This window comes from Lissotriton vulgaris, chromosome 1_2, assembly GCF_964263255.1.
Source record: "Lissotriton vulgaris chromosome 1_2, aLisVul1.2, whole genome shotgun sequence".
NCBI classification, from domain to species: domain Eukaryota; kingdom Metazoa; phylum Chordata; class Amphibia; order Caudata; family Salamandridae; genus Lissotriton; species Lissotriton vulgaris.
In genome coordinates this window covers 295,421,012-295,443,730 of record NC_141686.1, presented here as the reverse complement: position 1 = coordinate 295,443,730, position 22,719 = coordinate 295,421,012, and the positions used below count along the sequence as shown (strand labels likewise).

Below are 22,719 nucleotides of genomic sequence, written 5' to 3'. Positions count from 1 at the left end.
GTGGGATAGCTACTTTAAAAAACCGGTCCGAGAGGAAAGAGCGGAACCATTGAAGAGCTTTCCCCTCAAGTCCCACTTCCTCCAGCCTCCGCAACAAAATGTCATGAGACACCGTGTCAAATGCGGCGCTCAGGTCTAACAAGATGAGCGCCGCTGTCTGCCCCGCATCCAGCACCGAACGCAGATGTTCGCTCATAAAAAGCAGCGCAGTTTCGGTGCTGTGTTGTGCGCGAAAACCATTCTGGCTCTCGTCAAGAATATTATTGCGAGAGAGGTGAGCAGACAAGATGGAATTCACGTGTGCCTCAGTGACCTTGGCGGTCCAGGGCAGGAGGGAGATGGGGCGGTAATTCTCAGGTAACAGAGGGTCGAGACTAGGCTTCTTCAAAATGGGGCTGACCACTGCTTGCTTCCAGGAGGCAGGAACCACGCCCTCAGCTAGTGAGAGATTGATCAGGTCCAATATAGGCTCACGGCATAGGGGCGGGAGAAGAGTAATAAGCTCTGGCTTCAGAGGGTCTAGAGGAGAACCAGATTTAATTTTGAGGCTCAGAGTATTAAACGCCTCAGCCGACAAAGCAGGTAGGGAAGACAAAAGTTCACAGTCCAGAGCTCTTACAGCCTTGGGCTCGTCACCGGGCACAGATGGCATGAACCCTCGGTAGATTACCTGCACCTTCTCCACGAAAAAGGATGCCAAGCTTTCACAGTGGGAGTCCGTGCAGATTTCTAGCGAGGTGGCCCGTTTACCCATCATATCTTTGAGCACCTTGAATATTAATTTAGATGGGTTAGGGCTGTTAGAAAACTCTGAGGCATAATATGCCGCCCGGGCTTGACAGATAGCTCTGTGATAGATTTTAAGCTGGGTGAAGTACAATGATTTTAATGTGGGGTCGAAGGATTTCCTCCACGTCCTCTCAGCTTGCCGGCAAGTTCTCTTAAGCTCGGCAAGGGTCTCATTATACCATGGGCTGCGAGTTTTAGCATGACATTTCGACCAACGCATTGGTATAAGAGAGTCAAGAGCAGTACGGACCCAGTTACAGAACTGTTCATATCCCTGTTCCACATTCGACAGGTTGCCCAAGGGCTGTGTCTCCAAGATTTTAAAGAATTCCTCCATTTTGAGCTTACGCCAATTTCTTTTAAGGGTCAGTCTGTCCACAGGTTTAAATTGTTGATCATCCAAGGGACATGACACTTTAACCAACAAATGATCAGTCCAGCCAACCGCCATCGGGTCGGATGCCCTGGCCCGATCCAAGGTGGTAAAAAAGGGGTCGAGGATGTGACCTCCTATATGGGTGGGGGCGGTGACTAGTTGGTTAAGTTGCATGGCTTCAAGGTCCGCTATCAAAGAGCTGATAGGTAAAGAGGACGTCTGATCAAGATGTATATTCAGATCGCCAACGATGTTAAAGTTAGCACATCTAGGAGCTAACGAATTAACCATGTCAACGAGAGCGGCCTTGAAGACCGTGTCATTCCCTGGAGGGCGATAGATAAGCAGGCCACTAAAAGTGAACTGATGGCTGACAGTGACCTTGAAAGAGGCGCTCTCGCACATCGGCAGATCAAGAACTTTCCAATCCGCCGGAAAGCAAGATTTTGTCGCCATGGCTATGCCTCCTCCCCTAGAAGTACGGTTCAGAGTAAATACCGTATAGGTGGAAGGAAAAGCCAGATTTATTATGGCAGAGTCGGCGTCCTGTAACCAGCTCTCAGTGAGAAAAATGAGGTCAGGTGAGTCCTTGTCAATCATATCACGAAGGGACTGATGGTGCTTGACCAGTGATCTCACATTGAGGCTCCATATACTAAGTGCTCGCTCAGAGTAGTCAATACGAGTACCTAGGGTAGGTCTTTCCATAGAGCGTACCCTGATGGGGGAATCAAGAGAGAAACTGCCACAAGGACAAACATAAGGCCCCGAGAGAGGAGACACCAGTATGCAACATGTGCCTTTCCCCAGACCACCCTGCGCCCACATCTTCAGATTGTTTTTTTTCCGCCATTTGGTTCGGATGCTAACTCCTATACTCCAACTACAAAACTTTTCTAAAGGCCAAAAGGCCTTCGACTTCGACAGTATTGTTCTCGCTCGGTACCTGTCTACTCGATCCAGACTTCCATCTGGAATCGGCCGTCGACGCGGGCCATTGGGCCTTTTCGACGCCACGTGAGCCGACCGTCGATGGAAAGAAGCCTGTTTAAAAGGTGCCCACAATGCCACAGTTCCCACATACTGACAAACACTCAATATGCAACATGTGCCTTTCCCCAGACCACCCTGCGCCCAGTTTCGATCGAAGAAAACTATAAGAAACCGACGGGCCACTAGGCAAGAAATGCAGCGACAGGCACCGGAACCGGACAACATCTTCGATGATGACCAGGATCAACCGGAAGCTCCAGACTCTGACCTAGAAATAGTCACCGTCGAGGACTACTCGGACTCCAATGACGAGATCCCACCGGGGCAAATCGTGAGTACCCTGCCCCCTACACCAATTAGCCCGTTACCAAAGGCTCCGGTCGAGGCATCGCCAAAAGGCCTTAGCCAAGATCATAAAGTTTCGCCAGCCCCGCCATCCGGCTCGGCTCCTAAACCTTCAGGGACCCCAGGGCCCAGTACCTTCGTCCCGAAGAAGGTTCCAGAGCCAAAGAAGGTCGTCGACCCGAAGGGTGTCGACCCCAAAAAGGCCGTTCAACCAAAAACTGTCGACCCCAAAAAAGTAGTCGAACCGAAGAAAGGCACACAGCCGAAGGGTGCCGAACCAAAGCTCGCCGACCCGAACAAGCCTACTGTTCCAAAATCAGACGACCCGGCAAACGGTGCCGTACCGAAGCCCGTAGCAAGGCCGGAAAAACCTGTCGACCCAAAAATAACTGCTCCAAAGACACCAGTCGATCCAAAAAAGAACATCGACTCGGAAAAGGACACTCCTCCAAAGAAGTCTACGGAGCACAAAAAAGGTGTCGAACCGAAAGTTCCGGTCGACCCGAAAAAAGGGCCCAAGACGAAAAAATCCAACAAAACACCAAAAGTCGTCGAAAAACCAGGTGTTACCGACCCAAAGAGGTCTAACACTCAGCCCAGGACTGTAGAGGAAGAACTATTCCACCCAGATCCATCAGACGACCAGGCAAAGATGTATATTAATCCAGAGACTGGTAAAGTTACCATCCTGCATAGGAAAAAGAGGCCTTTGGACTTTGAACCTCATTCCCGTATTCCATTGAAAAAAAAAGGACTCCCTCTAGACCCTTCATCCCTTTTCAACATATCATGCCTACTACACCTTTTTGCTCCTTACTCTCCTTCTCACCACGGGGACAAGGAGGGGAACACAGGGGATGAGCCACAGCCTTTTTATGATTTCCCACAGGATCCTGAACCACAAGAGGAACCTTGGGATGAGTCAACAGACCCTTACAACACCCATCCCATCCCTGATGTACCCACTTATCCTACTAAGCCGTCACCTACTGATAACACCGTAGTCTTCAATCAACTCATAGACAGGGCAGCACAAGTCCACAATGTGGACATGCATAATGACCCTGTGGAGGAAGACTTCTTATTTGACACATTCCCTACTTCAGAAAAGTGTCACAACACTTCCCATGTTAAAGGGAGTTCTAAAACACGCACCTGACATATTTAAGGATAGTCAGGGCACGGGTAATCAATCCCAGAATAGAAAAAAAGTATAGGGCACCTCCTACAGACCCTACTTTCATCAAAGGACAGTTGCCACTAGACTCACTGGTAGTGGCTAACGCACGTTAAAGAGCCAACTCCCAGACAACAGGGGAAGCACCTCCCCCTGACAGTCAAAAATACTGGCGGCATGAGGCAAAAGGCTAGCAGCACAAGCCTCCAACTCATGGAGGATTGCTAATGCACAAGCCCTACTGGCTCGTGCACTATGATCAGCTCGAAAGCCTAATGCAACACCTGCCTGAGCCTTTTAAAGCACAAGCTGATGAACTCACACAAGAGGGAAAATTCATATCAAACGCCTCCATCAAATGTGCGCTTGACGCAGCAGACAACGCAGCTAGGTCAGTCAACACTAGCGTCTTACTACGCAGACATGCATGGCTGCGTATTTCCGGTTTTAAGAATGAGATGCAGTCCACCATTCTTAACCAACCTGTCAATCAGGACTTTCTATTTGGCCCTGCTGTCGACACCATTTTGGATAAAATGAAAAAAGACACAAACCGCAAAATCAATGGGTGCATTGCAATTTGTGCAACATAGTGGCTCCTTTCGACGCTCCTGATACAGAGCAACTACACGAGGAAATACTTTGCAAACATCTGCCTCATACAAAAGTAACACACAAGGTTCTTTCAACAAGAACACAACCAGAGGAGGTTACAGAGGTAACAATAATAAGGAAAGAGGACGTGGAGGCAATAACACCAGAGCCTCCAGACCACTTGACACCTGTCGGAGGCAGACTCCAACAGTTCCTACCTGTCTGGCACGCAATTACCACGGACAGGTGGGTGAGAGAAATTATCCAGTCTGGTTATTGCCTAGAACTGACTTCTACACCACCAAACATACCACCCAGACATCGTCCTATGTCCACGGAACACATCACCCTGCTACAACAAGAGGTGAAATGCATGCTGGAAAAGGGGGCCATAGAGCAAGTCCCTTTCCACCAACAAGGGACAGGAGTATACTCCCTATACTTCCTTATTCCAAAGAAGGACGGTTCCCTCAGACCAATATTGGACCTCAGACCCCTAAATCAATATATACTATCGGAGCACTTCCATATGATCACACTACAACAAGTGCTCCCGTTGCTACAACAAGGAGATTTCCTAGCAACGCTGGACCTCAAAGATGCGTATTTTCACATACCCATCCATCCAGCCCACAGAAAATACTTCAGGTTCACAATGGAAGGTCAACACGACCAATTCAAGGTTTTACCCTTCGGGGTTACCACGGCTCCAAGAGTGTTTACAAAATGCTTAGTGACAGTGGCAGCACATCTCAGAAGGTAACATGTCCATGTGTACCCTTACCTGGACGATTGGCTAATACAAGCAAAATCGTACCAAGAGTGCGCAGCACACACACGTCTCAAATAATTCAGTTGCTACACAGCCTAGGCTTTTCAATCAACTACACAAAATCGCATCACTATAAACACCTCAGTGGCGAAGGCATATCCAAACTCCGCAAGGATAGCCAGTATGCAGATACTCAATCGCAGATTCCTGCCACAAAACTCTGTGCCAGCTCGAATCTTTAACCCCTTCGATGCTCATGACGAGCTCAGCTTGTCATGAGGTACAGTGGAGCTGTGCTCATGATGAGCTGAGCTCGTCATGACCACACTGTTTTACATTGAGTCCCTGAACAGCAGAGGAATATGTGCAGCATCCATGGTGTTATGCAGCTCTTAGGCATGATGATGGCCTCCTGCATATTCATTGTCCCCCATGCCAGACTTCAAATGCGCCCATTACAGGAATGCCTAGCACAGCAATGGAACCAGGCTCGAGGACAACTAAAAGACCTAGTGTTGGTAGACAGTCACACTCACAACTATCTGCAGTGGTGGAACCCACAAAACCTTTCCAAGGGGCGACTGTTCCAAGAGCCGGTTCCACAACTAGTACCAACAGCGGAAGCATCACTGACAGGCTGGGGAGCCCATCTCCTTCAATACACAGTACAAGGGCTCCGGACAACGAAACAGAAAAAGCTACATATCAACCAACTAGAATTGCTAGCGATATTTCTAGCCCTAAAAGCATTTAAAAAAGACTTGTACAAGACGGTGTTGATCCGGACGGACAACATGACAGCAATGTATTATATCAAGAAACAGGGAGGAACGCACTCTCCACAGCTGTCCCATCTGGCACAAAGCATATGGAAGTGGGCGATTCCAAGAAACATTTTTCTCCTAGCAAAACACCTCCCAGGGAAGCACAATTAGATAGCCGACTTGCTCAGCAGGCACAACCAACAACTACATGAATGGGAGATTCACCCCCAAGTTCTCCAGCCATTCTTCAAAGAGTGGGGTCACCCAGAAATAGACCTGTTTGCCACAAAAGAAAACTCCAAATGCCAGTACTTTGCCGCCAGATTCCCACATCCGTTGTCACAGGGCAATGCGATATGGATGAACTGGTCAGGAAGATTTGCATACGCTTTTCCCCCAGCACCGCTAATCCGGCTGGTGGCACGCAAACTGCGGCAACACTCACTCAAGCTGATCCTAGTTGCTCCCACATGGGCGGGACAACCGTGGTACACCACGTTCCTAGAACTTTCAGTAGTTCCTCATCAAAGACTGTGCCTTGCACCCCATCTTCTAACTCAGAACCATGGAGAAATCAGACACCCAGATCCCAATCAGATGAACCTAGCGATCTGGCTCCTGAGGTCTTGGAGTTTGGATACCTTAACTTGCCCCCAGATTGCATGAACATCATTAGGAAGGCAAGACTATCAACCACACGAGCGTGCTATGCAGCTAAATGGAAGAGATTTGTTTTTTACTGCAACAACCAAATCAACCCTTTAGACGCTACCATACAAAACATTATATGTTACCTGCTGCATCTACAAAGATGTAACTTAGCATACTCTTCTATACGACTACACCTCGCTGCTATAGCAGCATACCTTCAAAACAGGCAACACCTTTCACTGTTTAGGGTACCAGCAATCAAAGCCTTCATGGAGGGTTTGAAAAGGGTGATCCCTCCAAGACACCGCCCTTCCCCAGTCTGGAATTTAAATATAGTACTAACCAGACTTATGGGCCCTCCTTTCGAACCTCTACACTCATGCAAACTACAATTCTTAACGTGGAAGGTTGCATTCTTGGTTGCCATTACCTCACTCAGAAGAGTGAGCGAATTACAAGAACTAACAATTCAAGAACCTTTCATGCAGGTACAAGTCAACAGGTTGGTTCTTAGAACCCACCCTATGTTCATGCCTAAGGTTGTATCCAATTTCCATATCAATCAATCAATAGAACTGCCGGTTTTCTGTCAAAACCCACAGTCAGTAGCTGAAAGAGCCCTACACAAATTAGATGTAAAAAGAGCTCTACTTTATTATGTGGACAGGACTAAATCATTTAGGAAAACAAAACAATTATTTGTTGCTTTTGCACCACAACACCAAAGAAATCCTATTTCAAAGTCAGGGATAGCCAGATTGATAGTTAAATTCATTCAAATATGTTATCAAAAGGCAAAACGCACTTTAACTGTCCCCCCAAGAGCGCACACTACAAGGAAAATGGGGGCATCCATGGCTTTCCTAGGAAATATTCCTCTTGAAGACATCTGTAAGGCAGCCACATGGACCACCATACACACTTTCACAAAACACTACTGTGTAGACGTGCAAGCAAAACAGCAAGCTGCTGTAGGCCAGGCTGTCCTCAAAACTCTTTTCCAAACTGCAGCAGCTGGCACAGGTAGCCACCGCTAGAGGAGATACTGCTATACAGTCTATGCACAGTTATGAATTCAGCAGCACACATGCCTCGAACGGAATATGCTACTTACCAGTATGCATCTGTTCTCTGCATGTAGGGCTGCTGACATTCATATCTGAAAGAAACTCGTTAGTGTTAGATTCCTTACCTTAGAATATCCCCAGGCGTCAGTCTGGATCCGGAAACTTTTGCGTAGCAGTACCCTTGCGTGTCGGTAGGCGTCGTCTGCAGGCGTCTCCTGCGGCTCCGCGTCCGTCGTTGGCGTCGTGCGCCGTGATGACGTCGCTGGAGTATATAGACGCCGCCTCCGCGCGCTGACGTCAGTTCTTCTTTTTTCCGCGCCAGTGGACGCAGATCTGAAGAGCGGTACCCGGTCTTTTGACCAAGTTATTACTAGTATTTTCTATCTTTGTGCCTGGTAAGGATGCCCAGTTTCAAGAATTGTGACGGTTGTGACCGCGCGATGTCGGTCACGGACCATCACCGACTCTGTCTCCGGTGCCTGGGCCCCGACCACGATGTCGACGCCTGCGTCGATTGCCGGGCTCTGACTAGCAAAGCTAGGCGGGAGCGGTCCCGCAAGCTGCTCGAGCTCCGGGTGTCGGCCCCGCGTCGAGAGCGGTCTCGGTCCGGCCGGAGGTCCAGGGAGCGTTCGAGGGAGCGGTCGCGGAGCCGCGCCGGACGCTCCGGAAGTCGACATCACTCGTCGGGTTCGTCAGGTAAGAGACACAAGAAGTCGGGGCGTCGTCATACCCCCGACGCTCGCGCGATGCGGCTGGGGGTTCGGGTGACCCCAACCCCGCGGCTCCGCGAGAGTCGCCGGCGCGGCCTGCCCCATACCCTCAGGTCCCTGGGCAAGGTGCGACGCCTGAGGAGATAGAGGCGTTCCTCATGGCCATGAGGGCCCTCTCTTCTCCGGCGGGTTCCACGGCGCCTACGGGCCCAGTGAACCCGTCCGGGGGCCCTAGCGGTCCAGCTGACCCTACCTCGACGTCGTCGGATGCTCCGACACCGGCGCCGCCGGCGGCGCCGATTCCGGCGCCACTAGGGCCTTCAGGGTCGACTCCGGATGGACGTCCATCCAATCCGGCGCCGATTCCATCGGGGTTACCCCCGACGCCGCCCCCGCGCGACGCCGGTTCTTCGGTGCCGGTGTCGGGCGGCACCGGGGCTCCGGCGCCGGCTCCGGGCGGCGCCGTCCCCATTCCCTCACCGAATCCGGACGCGGAGTCGGACCGGCGTCGCCCGACGCCGGGCTCGACGCCGATGGGGCCTGTTGACCCCGTGGAGCCGGTCTACATGGTTGACACCGACTATGGTGATGATGTAGAGTACGGTGAGGGCTGGGAGGGGTCTGAAGACCCTCTGTCCCGCGAGTGTCAGTATGACATGGACTGGACAGGTGATTTGGGGGACGCCAGTGGATTAGATGACTCTCCTAACCCTGGCTTTCTCTCCTCCTTCCGTGGCATCGGAGGAGAGAGCTGCCTATTCAGTGGTGTTGATGAGGGCTGCCAAGGCCTTAAACCTTGAGCTCCCTGTCGCGGCCGTGAGGCCTAACATCCTCACTGAGGTCTTCAAACCGCGGTCATGCCCACAGGAGCCTCTGCTGCCGTTTAACGAAGCCTTGTCAGACGTTCTGTTAGGCACTTGGTCCAGGCCCTCTTCAGGTGCGCCTGTTGATCGGAACGTGGCCAGACGCCACCGTCCTTGTCCGGACGACCCCAAGTTCCTGTCCACCCACCCCACCCCTGAGAGTCTGGTGATCCAGGCCTCTACCTCCCAGTCCGCATTCCCGTCGGCCCCGCCCGATCGGGAATCCAAGAGGTATGACCAATATGGCAAAAAAGTCTTCTCGTCCCTGAGCTTAGGACTGCGGTCTTGCAACACCGCTTGCCTCTTGGGCCGCTACACCCACTCTGTGTGGGATACGGTCGCGGAGCTGCTGCCAGAATGCCCCATGGAGGTGCGGGCAAAACTCGGCAAAGCTGTAGCTGAGGGCCGAGATGCAGCTAGGTATTCTATTCGATGTGGTCTTGATACGACCGACTCGCTAGGCAGAGCGATGTCCACGACGGTGGCGATTCGTCGCCACGCCTGGTTGAGATCCGCCAACTTCTCGGCAGATGTCCAAAATACTTTGATGGACATGCCGTTCGATGGCTGTCATCTGTTTGGTGACAAGGCGGACCACGCGCTGGAACGCTTCAAGGACTCCAGGGTCACGGCCAAGTCCTTGGGTCTCTCGACCCAGCGCCAGCAAACAGGTACGTTTCGCTCCTTTCGTGGCCAAGGAAGGGGCGTCCCCACACGTGCTGCCAGCCACGCGCCGCAACAATCTTATCAACGCGGTGGCGGCCGTGGAAACCGCCGTGGAGGCGGTCGGGGTCAAAGGCGGGGTCAGGCCACATCCCCCCCCGCAGCATCTGCCTCAAAATCCTCCTAGTCCGTGCTTTTAGGCCCATGTGACGCCAGTGGGTGGCAGGGTTCGCCATCACCACGCCCGCTGGCGCACGATCACATCGGACAGGTGGGTGCTGCAAATCGTCCGAAGGGGCTACTCCCTCCCCTTCGAGACCACTCTTCCAGCCATGCCACCGCAGAACCACCGTGTCGGGGGACCACTTGCAACTTCTGCAGGAGGAAGTTACGGCCCTCTTGGCCAAGGGGGCCATCGAGCGCGTTCCTGGGCCAGAAGTAGGACGTGGTTGCTATTCCCACTATTTTCTGGTTCCCAAGAAGGACAAAGGGGGCCTACGTCCTATTCCCAAGAAGGACAAAGGGGGCCTACGTCCTATCTTGGATCTAAGGAACGTCAACGGCTTCCTCCGGAAGGAGAAGTTCAAGATGTTGACTTTGGCTCAGGTCTTGGCTGCCCTAGACCCACAAGACTGGATGGTAGCGTTGGACTTGCAGGATGCGTATTTTCACATCCCCGTCCTGCCGGCCCACCGGCGTTACCTGCGGTTCACGGTAGGCCAGGAGCACTTTCAGTTTATCGTGCTCCCCTTCGGCCTTACCAGCGCCCCACGGGTGTTCACAAAGGTGTTGGCGGTGGTCGCGGCCCATCTGCGCAGGTTAGGGGTTTCAGTCTTCCCCTACCTAGACGACTGGTTGTTGAAGGCGGGCTCGCCCCAGACAGTCGTCCACCACCTCCAGATGACGGCAGACCTCTTGCACGGCCTGGGGTTCTCCATCAATGTACCGAAATCACACCTGTGTCCCTCTCAAAAGCTCCTTTTCATCGGAGCGGTTCTGGACTCGGCGCAGTTTCGGGTCTATCCTCCGGAACGGCGGATCCGGGATATTCAGGCGTTGATTCCCATCTTTCAGCCGCTATCCCGGGTTTCGGTCAGGTTGACGCTGCGGCTGCTGGGGCTGATGGCTTCCTGCATCCTTCTGGTGCATCACGCCCGGTGGCGGATGCGGGCTCTGCAGTGGGACCTGAAGTTTCAGTGGGCCCAGCATCAGGGCAACTTGTCCGACCACGTCTTGATCTCGGAGGGCACTGCGAGACAACTGCAGTGGTGGCTTAGGGACCGCGATTGGGTCAGGGGCAAGTCCCTCTCCCTTCCCCAACCGGAGCACGTTGTCGTGACGGACGCGTCCCTCCAGGGCTGGGGAGGCCACTTGGGAGAGGCGGAGATCAGAGGCATCTGGTCTCCGGCGGAGTCCCGGCTCCATATCAATCTGTTGGAGCTGCGGGCGATTCGTCTGGCACTGAAGGCATTCCTCCCCTTTGTCAACGGGAGTGTGGTGCAGGTGTTCACGGACAACACCACCGCCATGTGGTACTGCAACAAACAAGGCGGGGTGGGGTCGTGGACCCTTTGCCAGGAGGCTCTGCGCCTCTGGCAGTGGCTGGAACGTCAGGGCGTGACTCTGACGGTTCAACACCTGGCAGGTTCTCTGAACGCCAGGGCGGACGAACTCAGCCGTCGGTGCTCGATGGATCACGAATGGTGTCTGAACTCGGACGTGGCGCAAGGTCTCTTTCGGCAATGGGAAGAGCCTTGGTTAGATCTATTCGCCACAGAAGAGAACGCGCAATGTCATCAGTTCTGCGCGTTGGAGTTTCCAAGACGGCACTCGCACGGCGACGCCTTTCGGCGCGAGTAGAGTTGCGGTCTGTTATACGCCTTTCCGCCTATACCACTTCTGCCCAGAGTGCTGAATATCAGGCGCGACCGGGCCCAAGTTATCCTTGTGGCTCCGGACTGGGCTCGAAGGTACTGGTATCCCGAGCTACTCAGCATGTCAGTCGGTCCCCCAATCCGCCTGCCCCTTCAGGAGGACCTTCTGTCGCAGCAACAGGGGGCGGTCCTCCACCCGAACCTGTCCAGTCTCCACCTCCATGCTTGGAGATTGAGCGGCGGCAGTTGAGGCCATTTGACTTGCCTCCTGAAGTCTGTAATGTAATTCTGGCAGCCAGGCGTCCCTCCACGAAATCGGTATACGCCTGTCGGTGGAACAAGTTTGTGGCATGGTGCACAGCAAAGGCTGTGGATCCCCTTTCTGCCCCTCTCTCCGAGGTTCTTCTGTTCCTTCTCTCTCTTGCCCAGCAGGGCTCTGCTCTGGGCACTATCAAGGGCTACCTTTCTGCCCTTTCAGCCTTTCTTAGGCTTCCTGATCAGCCTTCTTTGTTCAAGTCCCCAATTGTAACGAGATTCTTGAAGGGCATCACACACATGTATCCACCTGTTCCGTTTGTGATGCCTCAGTGGGACTTGAACCTGGTTCTAACCTTTTTGATGTGTGCTCCCTTTGAGCCCCTTCATTCTTGCCCTCTCCGTCTCCTGACTTTAAAGAGGGCTTTCCTGGTTGCCATCACCTCTGCCTGGAGGGTGAGTGAGCTCCAGGCTCTTTCTGTCAAACCTCCTTTCTTGTCCATCCATCCTGATAAGGTGGTTCTGAGGACTAGACCTTCTTTCCTGCCCAAAGTAGTTTCTGCTTTTCACATCGGGCAGTCCATCACCCTCCCTTCCTTCTTCCCGCCTCCGCATCCTTCAAAGGATGAAGAGCGGCTCCACCGTCTGGACCCAAAACGTGCGCTTTCATTTTACATGGATCGCACACGCCAGTTCCGGGTGGATGACCAACTGTTTGTTGGCTACGTGGGTGCGAAGAAGGGACGGGCGGTACACAAACGGACCATCTCTCGGTGGGTCGTTCTCTGCATCAAAGCGTGCTACTCTTTGGCTCGGAAGGAGCCTCCTGTTGGGCTGCGGGCCCATTCAACTCGGGCCACGGCGGCTACTACTGCCCTGGGCCGGGGAGTCCCCTTGCAGGACATTTGCCAAGCGGCTACGTGGGCCTCGCTGCACACATTTGCGAGGCACTACTGCCTGGACAGTCAAGTCCGGAGGGATGGCTTCTTTGGCCGTTCTGTCCTCCAGGACTTTCTGGAGTAGGAATGTATTGGTTCGCAGACCCACCACCGGGGTTGGTATTGCTGGGGTATCTATTCTAAGGTAAGGAATCTAACACTAACGTGTTTCTTTCAGATGAGCAAGTTACTTACCTTCGGTAACGATATATCTGTAAGAAACATTAGTTAGTGTTAGATTCCTTACCGAACCCACCCATCCTCCCCGTTCTGCGAACTGATACCTAGGGTTAAGGACATCCCTTTCAGGGCCCTAGTTTCAAAAGGCACCAGTGTTGGTTCTCTCATGGCTCTGCGTCTTCTGGCGCGGAAAAGCTGTGTGCAAAGAACTGACGTCAGCACGCGGAGGCGGCGTCTATATACTCCAGCGACGTCATCACGGCGCACGACGCCAACGACTGACGCGGAGCCGCAGGAGACGCCTGCAGACGACGCCTACCGACGCGCAAGGGTACTGCTACGCAAAAGTTTCCGGATCCAGGCTGACGCCTGGGGATATTCTAAGGTAAGGAATCTAACTCTAACTAATGTTTCTTACAGATATATCGTTACCGAAGGTAAGTAACTTGTTCATCGCCCACCCTCCTCCCCGGTGCCTGTCACAGCTTCAGCATTATCTCTGACATGGCCATCTCTTATTTTACTATCTGCATCTCTGCCACAATGGTGAAAAACAGTCTGAAGATGGAGAAGATGCCCATGCGCACTGTAGTCCAGGGGAGGATTCATCTATCTCGTGATACTTCGTAGACTCTTCCAGGACAACAAAGTGCAATCATCCGGGCCCAACACTAGGTGGCGATCTATGCACAGATATGAATGTCAGCAGCCCTACATGCCAAGAACAGATGCATACTGGTAAGTAGCATATTCCTTTCTGTCCTTAAAAAGTAGATGGGACGAATGCATCAGAAAATCAGTTGCCCTTTATATGTCTGCAGAGTAATCTTGAGTAGTGGAGCTCTTGGCTTCTATAAAGGGGCAGTGCAGGGCCCACGCTGACTGTTCGATTAAGTTTTCCCGATCATGAACAAATCCATTGATAGTTTGTCTGGATAAAATGAAGTGCATTTTAACAGACCATTTTATTCCACAGGAACTTGGAGATATTGTTGTTTATAAATATCAAATGCAAGCCGATACAAGCAAAATTGAGTTCTTGGTCTTTCACTAACCTTTGTGAGAGGAAATTAGATTTGTGCAAAGAATAAATAAAACCATTGTGCCAGGTAGCCATTTTGTTAATAATGCATTTTTGGAAAGTTCCCTTAATTTCTCCTGCACTTCTTTACAGGGCATGACAATCGCAGCAAGCTCAGGAACATGATAGACTTTCGCCTGGCTGGCCTTGACCTAACTGATGCCACACTGAGGCTCATCATCAGACACATGCCTGTCCTTTCAAGGCTGGACGTTAGTCATTGCAACCACCTAACCGACCAGTCTGTCAACCTGCTGACTGCTGTTGGATCCTCGACCCGCAACTCACTGACAGAGTTACATTTAGCAGGTGAGTTTCTTCTTTACTATAAGTGCTACAATCTTTTTATTGTAGATGAGATTTGTCATCCTGGTTTAGTTTTGAGGATTTTGCCACAGCGAAGACTGGGTCTTTTCCCTTAATCAGAGGTTTTCACTTGCTTTAGGGCTGTCATTTCTTGTGGACGTGTCTTAAGTGCATACTCCTCACCTTTTCAATCCTCCCAGGCACCAGACAGGATCTGCAAAATTAGTTATCGCTACCCCGTGCTGGTAGGTGAATCCATCAGGCTTCATCCCAGCTTTGGGAGTAATGACAAGCACACAAGGATGGCGCATACGTGTCTATGTCAGTTTTGCAGTTTTTCTGCATCCTTGAAGGCAGTTCTGAACCTCTGCTCCAAACTTTGTCAGCGATTTATTGACTTCCAAACTTCTCCAGTATTCAATCTTTCATAGATTCACATGCTTGTATCTTCCCCGTCGTCATGGTGGGAGTCTCCCGGTAAATAATAATCATAGCAGTAGAAGAAAAAACTGCCTGAAACCATAGAGTAGAGAAACCAGAGGGTAACCTCTCCTCCTCATTATGTGGCCCAAACTACAGCCAATCAGCAACCAGCCCCAGCCTACACCATTCCCAGCAGAGCCACCATACCTCAGATTTCTAACCGCCTTCGTGTGAGAAGGAGTCTCCCTGAGCTCTGCTCAGTTTTTTTTTCTCTCTCTTCACTGAACTTTTGACCTTTGTCTGCTGGATTCAGGTACTGTTTTTTCTTGTTGGAATTACTTCAGTCACGATGTCTGAAAGCTCTAAGAAGAGTCTTTTCAGAGCTTGCAGATCCTGTGGCAAGGCCAGGCTTTTTTCTGAGGATCCTCACAAGGAATGCTTGTACTGCCTGTACCCCAAGCATATCCCTAAGGACTGCAAGTACTGCCAGAACTTCCCTCCCAAAACTCTGAGGGATAGGGAAGGGCGCCTCCTTATATGGCTTCAGAAAAGGAAGGTTCATGACTCCGAATCTGAAGGAGAAGCCATGGGACACTCCTCTAAGAAGTTAAGAGGGTCCTCTGAGGAAAAGGGAGATGTGAGGCATAAAGCAGGAAAATCTAAAGAAGGTGAACCTTCTACTTCACTCCCTCCAACTCCTCTCAAGCCTTCCTCAGAAAAGAGGGCTCCGTCGTCGCTTCCGTCAACGAGATCTGTTAAAAATCCAGTCAGATCGACGACGAGATCGTCGACGACGGCGGCGAAGACCGTTCCGTCGACGATTACGACGACGACCGTTCCGTCGACGACCAGGACCAGTCCGTCGACGACGACGACAGTCTCGATGTCGACAGCTTCGTCGACGACTATGACAACGACGACTCCGTCGACGGTGAGAGTTAAGTCTTCGTCGACGGCGAGATCTTCGTCGACGAGCATCCCGTCGACGACCCCGTCGACGGCCCCGTCGACGACCCCGTCGACGGCCCCGTCGACGACCCCGTCGACGGCGGATAAATCATTGAAGATGTCTTCTCCAACAAAAATAACGTCAACTTACATTTCTGTTAAAAGGATTGCTCCGTCGACGGGGGGGTTGACGAGCAGAAAAGGAGAGTTTTCAACGCCAAAGATATCACCTCTGCTACCTTCCACCATTCTAGATGGCCAGGAATCGGAGGAGGAAGGATCTTTTGGAGCGGCGTACAGTCCTTCACAGCTCCATATTAAGCATCAGGACACTGATGAGGAAGATCAACAGGAGGACTATGCCTTCACAGACCGGCCGGTCAGGGGCCAAATGAGATATGAGTCTTTCCACCAGGCCTATCACTATGATGATGATGAGGAGGAAGTGGATACGCCTGTACGAGATGAGTCAATGTCGGTACCAATCTCTTTAATATCCGACTTAAGGAGTATGATAGACAACTATTATCGTCGTTTTCCAGAAGATAATGCTCCGGCGGCCTCTGAGAAAAGCTCTCAACCTGTTAAAGAGGCGCCTATAACTCAACCACCTCCCCCTCCTCGGAAGGAGGTTCAAAACGTAATTACAATTCGTGATGACCTGAATGAGTCGGATCATGAGGAGGAAGAAGGAGAAATTGCTCAGGACGAGGAAGTGGGAGACGAATGGAACCAATATATTGCTCCAACGTCTCCGGCGTCACCCTTGCCTCAATCAAGTTCTCCTCCAGCGGATATAGCCAGCTTTCATGACCTGATGGAGAAAGCGGCTACAAGGTTCAAGCTTTCTATGCCAGTAAAGGAAAACGATTGCTTCCTTTATGACTTTAAGGAGTCCTCCAGGAAGTCGGTAAGAACTATTCCTATCATTGAGCATATCTGGGAGGAAGGACTCAAATTGATGAAGAATCCAGCTTCAGTCCCAGCGTCCATACCCAGGCTGGACAAGAAGTATCGCGCTGTAGAGAAGGCTCCAGCATGCCTTATCGGACATCCTCGTCCAGACTCGGTGGTGACTCAAGCAGCCCAGAAGCGCTCCAAGAACCCGATGGCCACATGTGTGGCGCCCCCAGATAAGGAGGGCAAGAAGATGGATGGCATAGGAAAACGCTTTGCGGTGATGGCAGCGGCTTCCATCAAAGCTACCAACGCAATGGCTCTGCTGAGTCGGTTCAATAGACAGATGTGGTCGGACATCGCGCCTTTCCTGTCGCACCTTCCGGAGGACAAGAAAGAGGAGGCAACTACCATTCTTCAAGATGGAGCCAGAGCAGCGTCGGAGTCCATAGATGTGGCAATGGACATATCATCTTTAGCTTTTCGCCAAATGGCCGGGGCGATAACCCTACGGAGGCAGGGATGGCTCAAGGCTACGTCTTTTCGGCCGGAAGTCCAGTCTAAGATATTGGATATGCCATTCGATGGAGAAAGTCTCTTTGGAAAACAGATTGATGAGGCGTTGCAGGGGATAAAAGCAGATACCGACACTGCTAGATCCTTGGGATCATTGCAACAGGGCCGTTATCAGTCCTTTCGAGGTCGAGGTTCCAGAGGACACTTTCAGCAACAACGTTCCTCTTATCAATCTAATCGGTACCAACCGTATAACCAGCAGGGCTACCGTCAGTACCCCTCCAACCAACAATATCGGTCCTCAAACACTTCCTTCCAGCAGCAGGGAAGGAGAAAGTCCGCAGCCAGGGGAAAGCAGGACTCTGGGCGCAGACAGTGATGTTCCGCAGGCGCCTCTATTGCCGCTTCAGATCAACCAGTTCCACTACCTCTCTCAGTTTCTCCCGTATTGGCAGTCCATAACATCGGACAGATGGGTATTGGACATTATTACACAGGGTCACACCCTGGAATTCTCGCAAAAACCTCCAAATCGTCCACCCCTTTGCAGAGTTCATCAACACCTAACGGCTCTCAAAGCAGAGGTCTTATCGCTCATTCTGAAAGGAGCAATAGAGGAGGTACCACCAAACCAGCGGGGAACAGGTTTTTATTCGCACTTTTTCCTTATAAGGAAAAAGCAGTCATCGAAATGGAGACAGGTGCTGGACCTCAGAGATCTGAACACATACATAAAAAAGATTTCTTTCCGTATGCTATCCTTGCAGGAAATTCTGCTACTGCTTCGCAAAGGAGACTACATGGTCTCTCTAGACCTGCTGGAAGCATACTTCCACATTCCGATTCACGAAAAGCACAAAAAATATCTTCGATTCATGGTGGAGGGGCGCCATTACCAGTTCAGAGTTTTACCTTTCGGACTGAAATCCGCCCCCAGAGTTTTCACGAAATGCATGGCCCCTATAGCGGCACACTTAAGAAAACAAGGTCTACAGGTGTTCCCATACTTGGACGACTGGTTGATAAAAGGACCATCGTTCCAAGCAACGCGAAGATCTCTACAAATGAGCATGGATCTCTTCCAAGGTCTAGGTCTTCGGATAAACAAGGAAAAGTCATCCTTTGTCCCGACTTGCGTTCTACAGTTCTTGGGAGCAATCTTGAAAACACAAGAATTGAAAGCTTACCCTTCAGAGGAAAGGATAATAAAAATCTTAAATCTGACTGCATCCCTAGCAGCAAAAAAGTTCACTTCCATCAGGATATTCAAATCATTACTGGGAATGATGTCCTCTTGCATTCCGCTGATCCCCAACTGCCGGTTGCAAATGAGACCGTTACATCAAGCACTGGACAAGCAGTGGGTCCAAGCCCAGGGTTCCTTCGACGACAAGCTGGTCATAACAAAACAGATCAAGCGGGCAATGTCATGGTGGGGTATCAGGAGCAACCTAACAAAGGGCCTCACTTTCGAACCACAATCACCAAGCTACGTCATGACGTCAGACGCTTCATTGCGAGGTTGGGGGGCTCATCTGCAAGACCTAGAAATTCAGGGCCTTTGGTCTCCTCAAGAGGCGAAACGTCACATCAACCTATTGGAATTGGAAGCAGTCTTTCTGGGCCTCCAGGCTTTCCTTCCCAGGATCCAGGGCTCAGCGGTTTTGGTGCGGACAGACAGCACAACAACAATGTTTTACCTGCGCAAACAGGGTGGAACGAGATCAAAACCCTTGTCGATTCTGGCACAAAGAATCTGGAAATGGCTATTGTGTCAGAAAATATCGCTGCAAGTAGAACATGTTCCGGGAGTGGACAACACAAAAGCGGATCGGTTAAGCAGGTCATCCGACATTTGCCACGAGTGGGAAATCAACCAGATCCAGCTGAATCGGATTTTCAAGGTGTGGGGCAAACCAGGCCTGGACCTGTTTGCGACTCAGAGCAACAAAAAATGCAGTCATTATGCCAGCAGATTCCCTCAACAAGATTCGAGGGGGAACGCTCTTCACCTCAGATGGACAGGGATGTTCGCATATGCCTTCCCTCCTTTTCCCTTAATTCCCAGACTACTAAGGAAAATGAGAGCAGAACCTTGCCAGATAATACTGATAGCCCCGGCATGGCCGAGGCAGTTCTGGTATACGGAGCTTCTGCAGTTGTCGGTAGAACCGAGAATACAGCTCCCGATAACCAGAGATCTGATTTCCATGAACAGAGGCCAAGTACTTCATCCGCAACTGACCTCGCTAAGATTGTCTGCTTGGAACCTTTTGAGCACGAATTCCGGTCCCTAGATATCACCCCAGAATGTCGTGAAATACTGCAAAGTTCTGTGGCTCTGTCTACCAACAGGACATATGTAGCAAAATGGAAGCGATTCTGTAGTTGGTGCATGACTAAGGCACTGCATCCCTTAACGTCCTCGGCTGAGCAAATCCTTCCTTATTTACTACATTTAGCCAGATCAGGACTGGCTCACTCATCTATAAAAGTCCATCTAGCTGCAATTTCAAGGTATAGAAGATCACCAGGATGCCCTTCCTTGTGGTCTAATAGGCTAATCAAGGAATTCTTGAAAGGGCTGTTCAGGAAGTTTCCTCCTGTCAAGCATCCTCCACCTTCATGGCAGCTTAACACAGTATTGTCGCAGTTGATGAAAGCTCCCTTCGAACCCATACACAAAACAGAATTACAATTTTTGTCATGGAAGGTGGCTTTGCTGTTGGCGCTCACGTCTGCCAGAAGAGTGAGCGAGATACAAGCTTTTTCTATATTGGATCCCTTCATTCAATTCAAGTCGGATAAGGTGATGCTAAGAACCAACCCTAAATTTGTGCCTAAAATACCCTCTTATTTTCATCTAAATGAACCTGTCATTCTGCCGACATATTTTAAGAACCCATCCACGGCGGCTGAAAAAGCTTTGCATACTTTGGACATCGGCAGATGCCTAAAATTTTACATTGAAAAGACTAAAAGCTTTCGCAAATCAAACCAACTGTTCGTTGCTTACTCAGGGGTCAGAAAAGGGCTGGCCCTTTCACGTTCCTCCATATCCAGATGGATTGCTTCCGCTATTTGCTTCTGTCATGAGAAAGCAGGAAGACCTCTCGACAGGAAAGTCCGTGCCCATGATACACGGAAAATGGCGACGTCTTCTGCATTGCTGGCAGGAGTACCCCTTCCAGACATATGTAGAGCAGCAACCTGGTCGACTGCTCATACATTCACCAAGCATTACTGTCTGGACACGGAATGGAAAGCAGATGCAGCAGTGGGGCAGGCAGTCCTGCGACATCTCTTTAAATAAGGTACATGTTTATGACTTGTATTCTGCAACTTTCTGTTTACTGTATAATATGCTTTTCTCTTTACGCAAATAATTATGATGTCAATGTTTAATTGATCATGCCTTGGTATTGTGGAAAGTTCTTTTGTAATAGAAGCAATTTATGGCACACAACCCCGAGATAGGAAAGGGGTCTAGCCTGGAAACGCTCTAACTACAGGAACTGCTATCTAATCTGATACAAGCATGTGAATCTATGAAAGATTGAATACTGGAGAAAGAACTAGTTACTTACCTGTACACTATGGTTCTCCAGTATTATCTTTCATAGATTCACATGCGCCCGCCCGCCTCCCCGTTTCCTTTAGGTAGACCGCCTTTTATCTCTGGTTTTCCTGTATAGCTCACTCTTGGGCGGTAGGAAATCTGAGGTATGGTGGCTCTGCTGGGAATGGTGTAGGCTGGGGCTGGTTGCTGATTGGCTGTAGTTTGGGCCACATAATGAGGAGGAGAGGTTACCCTCTGGTTTCTCTACTCTATGGTTTCAGGCAGTTTTTTCTTCTACTGCTATGATTATTATTTACCGGGAGACTCCCACCATGACGACGGGGAAGATACAAGCATGTGAATCTATGAAAGATAATACTGGAGAACCATAGTGTACAGGTAAGTAACTAGTTCTTTCTTTTTCTGACATAGTACAATGATCTATCCTAAAACCACAGGATTTAAGCTGTGCTTTTGCCCGTAAGAAGCAGATGTTGGTAATAGACCTAGACGATGTCCGTCTTGGGTGACTTGGTTCCAAATGTAACTTAAAGGCATATGACTAATGCTCCCTGATTAATTTGAAGGCCTTCTGGGAGTGAGAAGAAAAACCTCTACGTCACCAAGCACAAGAACCTAGGGCAGGCTCTTTTGAAGTCTCCAGACTGTTCCTGGTCCCATTAACTATCCTCCAGCAAATCCAAGACAAACTTGAAAAACCAGTCTCGACACAAGCACATGAAGGCAAAGTGGGATTCAACATTGTCCTGCTGTTATATCTCTAGGGAGAAGTTGCTCAGTTGATACAAAAGGTATACCTCTGGCATCTGAGTCAGTGATTGGAGCTACTGTACCCCAAATTTCCTGGTCCATTGTCAACAAAAGTGAGATCTTTAGGTGGATGCAGTTGTCTGGGTTTTCCGGGTCCCCCTTGTTTACCTTTGGGTCCTATTGATCTTTCAGGGCCTGCAGTTGGACGACTTCCACTTGCAGGTCCTCCTGTAACACCAACTAGCCCTTGGCTCCAGAGGCTTAGGTTCCAGGCTACACCCAGATTTGGTAATCCAATCTGGAAGCGACTAGCGGTATATTAGCTGATGTGCTATGAAAGCTTGTGGCTTGGGAAGATTCCTCTACTGTTACTTTGCCTCAAAGATGACTGAGGCAGATATGCCCTCCTATTTATGCTGGCCTCTGCCCTGACCTTCAGAATGCCAATGGTTCGGACACTTGGTGAGAGTGTCTCTTTGTCACGGTTAGTCTCGCCCCTCCCCCCCCCCCCCCCCCCACACTTTGTGCCTAGTTTTTATGTGGTATTAAATGTACTGCACAGGGTCCTTGTCAACCAGGTATCCTGTGCCAGTGCTCCTGCACCTAAACTCCCAATTAGTGCTTTGGACCGCCCTGTAAGTCTTTAGTAACTGGTACCCTGGGTACCTATAGCCTGACCGCTGAAGATGGTCAGTTGGAACCCACCTCACTGGAACCATGCCACTGCCCTTGCAGCCTGCATGCCCCTGTGAGGAAGAAAACCAAGTCGACATAACACCCTGTTTGTGTACTGGTCCAGCTAACCCTGCCTAGCAGCATAGCAAAGTTGCCCTCCTAGCAGACCTCACAGTCCTAAGGCAGGGTACACTATTCTACTACAGGCGAGGTCATATTTGCATGAGCAGAAATGCCCCTACAATATTGGGCACCATTTCCCAATATTGTAAGTGTCAGTAAAGCCATAGTGTGCATGGGCTGGTAACACGACAGCTCGAGTTCCTCAGCACTATGCTGGTTTTACTGAAGTTAGGAGTATTTTGTACCAAACTACTCCTTTCAATAAATCCAGACTGATGCCAGTATAGGATTTATTGTACCATTTATCCAATGGGCACCTCCGAGGTGCCCCCGAATCCCTACCAACCCAGTACATTCATATTCTTTTCGAGAGTACTGAATACAAGCAAGTTGCTTTTACATGCGTAAC

The 22,719-nt window shown here is 50.5% G+C and overlaps 1 protein-coding gene across 3 annotated transcripts in view; it reads left to right on the top strand.

The window, feature by feature from the left end:
- The window catches only part of KDM2A (lysine demethylase 2A), a 939,997-nt gene that overhangs the window by 876,802 nt on the left and 40,476 nt on the right, over positions 1-22,719 (top strand). For all 3 annotated transcript variants that reach the window (XM_086953271.1, XM_086953272.1, XM_086953273.1), the window contains one exon: positions 14,186-14,401. In XM_086953271.1, the coding sequence (XP_086809397.1) occupies positions 14,186-14,401 (216 nt within the window). The remainder of the gene's footprint in view (positions 1-14,185; positions 14,402-22,719) is intronic.